Source organism: Macrobrachium nipponense, chromosome 34 (genome assembly GCF_015104395.2).
Source record: "Macrobrachium nipponense isolate FS-2020 chromosome 34, ASM1510439v2, whole genome shotgun sequence".
NCBI classification, from domain to species: Eukaryota; Metazoa; Arthropoda; class Malacostraca; order Decapoda; family Palaemonidae; genus Macrobrachium; species Macrobrachium nipponense.
This window is the reverse complement of record NC_061095.1, coordinates 1,923,132-1,930,098: the sequence shown is the minus strand read 5'-3', so window position 1 is coordinate 1,930,098 and position 6,967 is coordinate 1,923,132. Positions and strand designations below refer to the sequence as shown.

The 6,967-nt window shown below is 36.5% G+C and overlaps 1 protein-coding gene across 1 annotated transcript; it reads right to left on the bottom strand.

The window, feature by feature from the left end:
* Positions 1-628: 628 nt before the first annotated feature.
* On the bottom strand, positions 629-5,406 carry LOC135207809 (uncharacterized). The gene is made up of 4 exons (XM_064239665.1): positions 5,341-5,406; positions 4,506-4,705; positions 3,738-4,056; positions 629-2,194 (listed from the first exon to the last, which is right to left on the bottom strand). Exons 2-3 carry the CDS (start codon positions 4,703-4,705, stop codon positions 3,759-3,761), a joined length of 498 nt encoding a protein of 165 aa, XP_064095735.1. The 5' UTR covers positions 5,341-5,406; the 3' UTR covers positions 629-2,194; positions 3,738-3,758.
* Between the last annotated feature and the right edge of the window lie 1,561 nt (positions 5,407-6,967).

The following is a 6,967-nucleotide window of genomic DNA, read 5'->3' as shown; positions in this document are numbered from 1 at the left end:
TTATCTATATCTTTACCTGTATGATTGGGTTGCATTCTGTGATAACCAGATACTAAGGAAAACATAAAACTAACAACAATTAATGTGAAAAATAGGATTACAGTTGGAAAATATTTTTTACACTAAATGATGTGTCAGATTAAGCATGCATAGTAGTCATCTTCAGTAAGGCTGCAGAATGTTATATTTATTAAACACCATCAGCTATGGTGGAAGTAAGTTTGCCAAGTTATTCAGTGAACAAAAATATTAACACTTGCATTCATTTATGCGTCACACAATCCCAAACTTTCCTTTAATCTTTAGAATAACAACCACACCACACTCATAGAATGTTTTCGCTTCTTGCAGAAATTTTCTCAACCCTTTAAAAACCACCACACTCATAGCAATGTTTTCACTTCTTGCAAAAATTTTCTCAACCCTTTAAAAACATGCAGACTAACACTGTTATGTAGCATTTTTAGAAATCACGTTGCTAATGCTTACACAACATTTTTAGAAAATGCCTCTCATGTGTTACCAAAGGGAGTAGGCCAAGTCATATGTGTAGGATTTTGAGTAATCTTTCCTTGTCTCTAGTCTTCTAACACTCCGTACTGAGTTTATAGGTGTATAGTACATAGTGGAGGAAAATAGTTTAAGAACAAGACAGTAGTATTAGTACATTTATTAATATAACCAGGCAGTTATATAATAACTTGCTCCTCATAGTAGTAAATTACTAACTCATGCACGTGTACAGGCTTAGACTAGGAATTAGGTAGGAAAAACATGCAGGAATATTTAGCTTCTCCAATTTTTACAAGCAAGGATAGTATTTGGATATCTTTTTAACAAGTTAGAGTATGTACTCGCAGAGATAGTGATGGACTACCAAAATACATTGAAAGGAAGGTGCATGATATTCATGTTTTTACCCCTCCATCTTAGTGCCCACTGTCATTAACCAGTGGGCACACATCAAGGAATGCAAAAATAATAGAGTTCACAATTTACAAACAGGTAAAGAAGCTGGAAATCTTTAACAGTATATAATGATTTGTATCAAAATAATTATGCAGCGCATATCATATGGGGAAAAACAAAATATCTACAATATCAAGTGTGGTATCAAAAATAATTTTATTATGGAGCAAATATATAGGTGAAAAATGTCGTACAGTATCGGTTTAAGAGGCAGGAGAGCCAGTATTGTTAGGCCAATGCAAATTCAGGAATAGCATTGCAGGAGGATCTTTTCATTGGAACTTTTTTTCTGTTACAATTTTCCCTTCCAGTCATGTCGGTAAGTTGTGCAGAATTTGAGCCATGATCATGCCTTTAAAGAATGAGCAGGGGCCTCACTTTATACTGTAATTAAAATAAAGTCTTCATAATGAGGAATCAGTTGACTGATGAGTCATAAACTTTCACTTCCCTTTACCATTACAGCCTTTTCTTGTGGAAAATGTAACCTTATGTGCTTCAGACCCTTGAGAAAAGTAGATTATGCATCTGCATACCAGGTGATCAAGCCTGTTGTCTCTAAAGGTTTGCTACAAAAAGATCCACTGGAAGCTGTACAGTGAGAGGATAATGCAGAGAATTTCTTGACTTATCTGAAGACCCAAGGAATTTACTACATTGGATTGATATTCTGGGATTTTAATTGGAGTGCAGAATAGAGCAAATAGTGGCTGTTTAGTAGAAAACCTATTATTGTTGTTTTTCAAACTGGCACTTGTCAGCACAGACTCTTGCTCATAGAACAGCCTGAAATGAAACTCAAGCAAGATGAAAATGCTGCCACTGCAGAAAACCTTTAGTACAGCAGAGTTGATGAACCACATTGAAGTTAGTATGTAGCTTTGACTTTCAGATCCACAAAGATTCACCTTGTGTTAGCTGCTTATCAAGTGTTGGGCGACATATTTTGGTGACCCTTACAGACTTCTTTCTTAGATTTGTCAGATAAGAACTGTGAACAGCTGCACATGGTCTTCCTGGTCGAAGTAGCAATTGAGCATTTTATACAAGTGGTGTGTACATCGTAAGGACGTATTGCTTTACGCTAAGTGTCCATCCAACCCTTTTCCATTTGGATTCTTCCGCACAGCTTCACAGTCAACTCTTGTCTTGTGATAAGAGGTTCCTAGTTGAGATGAAGACTTCTTTTGATGACTTCTTGGCTCATACTGCTCAATTCCAGGCACTGTAATGAAAGTTACAGTTACCAATTAATAAAGCTGACATAGTGATTTTGTATTTATGTAATCACCATGGTGTTTTTTATGCATAATAGTGTAGCCTGACAATGGCCAGTTGCTTAAAATAGCTCATAAATTGCTTAATTTTTCTTTTTCCTCTTCAGAGACAAATCTGCACTATTCGGACGGGAACTGGCTGAGGGAGAAAAGCCCTCTTGGCCATAGCTAGCATCTACTGTAGTTACCTGTAATATATTTATAAATATATATATATTCGGATGCGAGGATGTCTACCATTGTGTACGTGTTAATGACTTATTCTCCCAGTTTTTAAATAAATTTGTAAAAGTAATTTTTAGTACTTTCATGGCCTAAATTTTAATTAGTTGTGGGCTCATTATTAGAATTAACCCAGCAAAGTAAGTTCATGTAAAAACTATATTTAGGGTTGAAGTTATTTATTAGCATTTAGAACCAAACCAATGTGTAATATGAAGTTATTTATCAGCATTTAGAACCGAAAATACTAACGAAAGTTATGTTTTAAGCAATGTTCAATGCAGAAAATTCGGAAAGACGCCACTGTTACTGCACTATATTATCTGAAATCCTCTTGGCATGAATTAAAGAATTAAAAGGTTGTAATAGAGCATTTTGTGGATGGAGATGATTGTGAGATCTTAGAAGAGCATTTCAGTTACCTTAGGGAGGGCTCTGACCTTTGAAGCAGTGTGGATGAAATGGTGAGTATTATCTCTGTGCAGGAGAATATGATGTGGCAAAAACTTTTAAGGGGGGGGATTCATAGCCAGTATTGAGAGAATATTACAAATGGAATGGCTGAGAAATGTATCAAAGAGTGAGAAGAGGAAAGTTAAACAAGGTATCAAAGAGAGGAGAGATTTGAGAAAATTTGAGTAGATAGACATCACAATGTTTTGCATACAGGCAAGTGGTGGGGGACAGTTGGTGAAAAAAGCAATAACTAAACAGCAGAATGAGAATTGTAGGAAGATCCAGGAAATAGTGAAAAATTAAAATAAAGACCCTAAACTGATATGGGGTTCAGGGGGGGGGGGGTAGGGGGGGGGGGGGGTAAAAAAAAAAAGGCTTAGAGAGAAGTCTTCTTACACCTAGCCCTCTCAAAAGGGAAACAAACTAAGTACAACTGACATGAGAACTACTTTTCCCAATATTAAAAATACATAAAATTTAATAATCACATGAAAGAGGCTTTCAGTATATGGCATTACTGAGAATAGTCAGGATAAATGTCCAGCTTAACTTTTTTGGTAAGTTCATGACATTTAGAAAAGAAAATTAAGTCTGTCACACAACCTTAAAAGCTCAAAGAATTTTCATCAAAAGAAATACCCATCTTAATTTTTCATTAAATTTTATATTTTCTTCAATAACTTGATGCTACAACTGAATTACTCTAAATGAAAACCAACACTGCCAAGGAAAGTGACACATTAAGTGTGTGGATTTGTTTTTCATGGCACACAAAACATGGTAAGCCTTGTCCATACCAAACCTAAAACGTACCTCAGATGCTTAAATCCAGTATCACTTATTCTGCAAAACTTTCTTGAGCTGGATCTGTATGCCTTTTTTCATGCCAGAGGTGTGGCCATTGACCACAGACTGCAGAGCATCTTCATCTGTGATGAATTTACCCATGTGTTTAACAATGTACAAAAGGCACTGGCCATACTTGACTAATCCATGGTGACTCTTCACAGCTTTCCCGAGAAAAGTGAGAACTGCCGTATGATTGGTTTCCGATTGTGGGTCAACTTTCTTGCACAAGTGCTGGAAAATGTCCAAATCAACTTCACTCACGACTTCTCTTGAGGATAGAGCACTGGAAAAGTTGAAAAGGATGTTAATTTGAAACTAGACAGCCTTTAGTAATCCTTATTAAAGTACAAGACCTGAAAAGCATTGTGGGACTCTAGTTAGGCTTGTCTACAGACTTTGTCCTCAGATGAGATATGCAAACTGGAGCATGGAAAGTTAACGCAGTTTGACAGTTGAGAGGGAAGAGACTTGCTATAAGTTATCTCTAAGTATATTCAAGTGCAGGAAATAACATAAGGTCTTTGTTACTAATCAGAATGGCTAGACCCCCCACCCCCCAAAGCATCTGTTGAGGTGTTAATTATTATAATATCATATACTTTGTTTCCAACCGCAGACTTCACATACGTAACATCAAAATTACTGTGAAATAAAAAGATCACTGGTGAATAACACTATAGTTGCCCACTCTTGTCATATATTGTAAATTAGTTTAAGAACCTAAAAACTTACTTTAGTAGCTGTGAAGATAGAGGCGATGAACAATTTTCTGTCAACTGTATTAGTAAATCTACATGCTGTTCTTTGGTTTCTGGACAAATTTGAAGGAAAGGTACTAATAAGCTGGTCACGGATATTTTTGGATGGTGACGCACATATTCGCAGAGAGCATCGCACGACGATGGGACAAGTTTACTGGAGAGGTGATACATCTGCAAAGATAAATTCAATAAGCGACTTTTGATTAGGTAAAAATATTTTTATATGCAGTGCCACCCAATGCTCAAAGGATTATTTTGTAGCAAAAACCTCTTGTATATAAAATTAACAATTGTTTTATATGGCAAAAGATTTTATTAAGTGTGGATATTTTCTTTACTTGTGCGCTCTACAGCGAAAGATATCTCCAAGGTTAGTGAGTGGGTGGTGAGACAAAGTCTGTACCATCCTTTTAAGCCATTTCAGTACAGCTCAAAAAAGAACTCTACATTGCAACCTCACCCAAATAACTCTGTAAGTCACACAACAGCCCTACTGCAGATTTTCCAGTCACACTATCCTATTTTGGGACAAATAAATGTTAATATCACATCAAATCCCTTTAGTGAGGGACCTTATAAAACCCATTCAAGGTTAATGAATCTTTTTACTCAATCCCAAAATAGTGCCACTTCAAGAAACTAAGTGAAGCTGTACTTACCAAACTTGCTGTATTGTGTATACATTTGGTTAAATACTCTAGTTAAACTGGGGATATTTAATCTTTAATAAACTATGTTTTTATTATCTAATAACAATAAATACTTTCAATTAAAAAGCAATCTGAGAATTGTTAATAAAAACATACCTTTGGTAGCAAAAGAAGACTGCCAATTATAGACGCTATATTATCATCAACTTTTTCACTTTTCTTGCATGCTGAATTTTTTAACACATCCTCACTTATCACAGAGGAATCACAGGCACAAACACCCCTGGGAAGGTTTCACATTCTTAAATAACCCAGTATCAAGAGCACTAACGTTAGCGAGTGAACTTATGAAATGTTTTTGTAAAGTCTTGATGTCGGCAAGTTCTGAGATTTCGGACGATTTCCTTCGTATATTTTTGCCTGGAATGACTTTCTTTTTCACCATGGATGAGTTTTTGTCCTTCTGTCCAGCTTCTGTTTCAGCATCGCTATGTTTGCGTTTGTTTTTCTTGGGAATTCAAGATATACGATGAAGGTGGTTTGTAACAGAATACACTGGTAGTTTTGGAAAGCTCCTTGCACAGATCTTGGTACGTTGCAATGTTTTCTTCAGCTATTGTGTATCCTGACAAAGTGTTTCGTTGTGGAAACATGACAGATGGTTTATGTTGTGCCTATGTCACATCTGTAAAAAAAAAAATAAACCTGAAAAGAATGGCTATATTAAGTATTTTCATGAGGAATAAACGTAAGAGCATCTACCTTCTACAACTGAACATTTATATATACAGTGGACCCCCCGGTATTCGCGTTCTCCAGATTCGCGGACATCACACCATTCGCGATTTCTCTGGGGAATGTTTTCCTGCATTATTTGCGGTAAAATTCGCGCATTCGCGGTATTTTTCTATGATAAATATCCACAAATTCCTGGTTTTTTTTATGAATTTCATCATAAAATGCATTTTTTGTGATAAAACTATTAAAAAACCAAGTATGAAAATTTTTAGTGGGTTTTTCTTACCAAGTATGAAAATTTTTAGTGGGTTTTTCTTGAGTTTTAACTAACAAAATAGGCTGTTTTTTAGCATTTTCATAGGGGTTCCAAACATTCGCGGGTTCTAACTATTCACGGGGGGGGGGGTGGGGGGTCTGGTACGCATCCCCCGCGAATACGGGGGGACCACTGTATTTAGAACATTTATACTCGGTGACAAATATCTGGATTTGTTATTAAATCACTGACTGCTATAGCAAAAAAATCTCAGTAGGTCTTTAGATAGTTTTTAGAATCAAATCTTGCTAAGACTAAATTAATAACAATTATACAGAGCAAGTTAATGATAAAACTTTCACTGGTTACGTTAATTATTTGTATCCATTTACGCTTTACATGTCAAGGGTACCTCTCTGTGCTCATGGTTCCTATTTGGCCAAATATTGCACAAGAACCAGGTAGTTTGTGCATTGCTTTTATTGTGTCCTAGGTTGGCGTTTTTGCCGTGTTCTAAATGGGAGGTTCATAAGATTTCCTACACTTGATTAAGGACGAATCCTAGAATAGGTAGGATAAGTTACGATGTCTCTCTTGAAAAGGAAGGTTATAGTTTTCTAAGCGAGACATCGCATCCTAAGGTAAACAACCGAGTGGACTAGCTGCGGCCACCTTAACCACGTTCGGACCCACCCTCAGAAAAAGTACTTCAACACGTCCTGACACTGGAGATGGGCACCAGTCACGAGTCACAGGTCATGGGAGCAACACCTCGAGACACGAGACTCG

Coding starts and splice junctions, on each gene's coding strand:
- LOC135207809 (XM_064239665.1), bottom strand. CDS start 4,705: ATGTATCACCTCTCCAGTAAACTTGTCCCATCGTCGTGCGATGCTCTC. Junction 4,057..4,505: donor CTATCTTCACAGCTACTAAA/GTAAGTTTTTAG, acceptor CAACTTTTCCAG/TGCTCTATCCTCAAGAGAAG.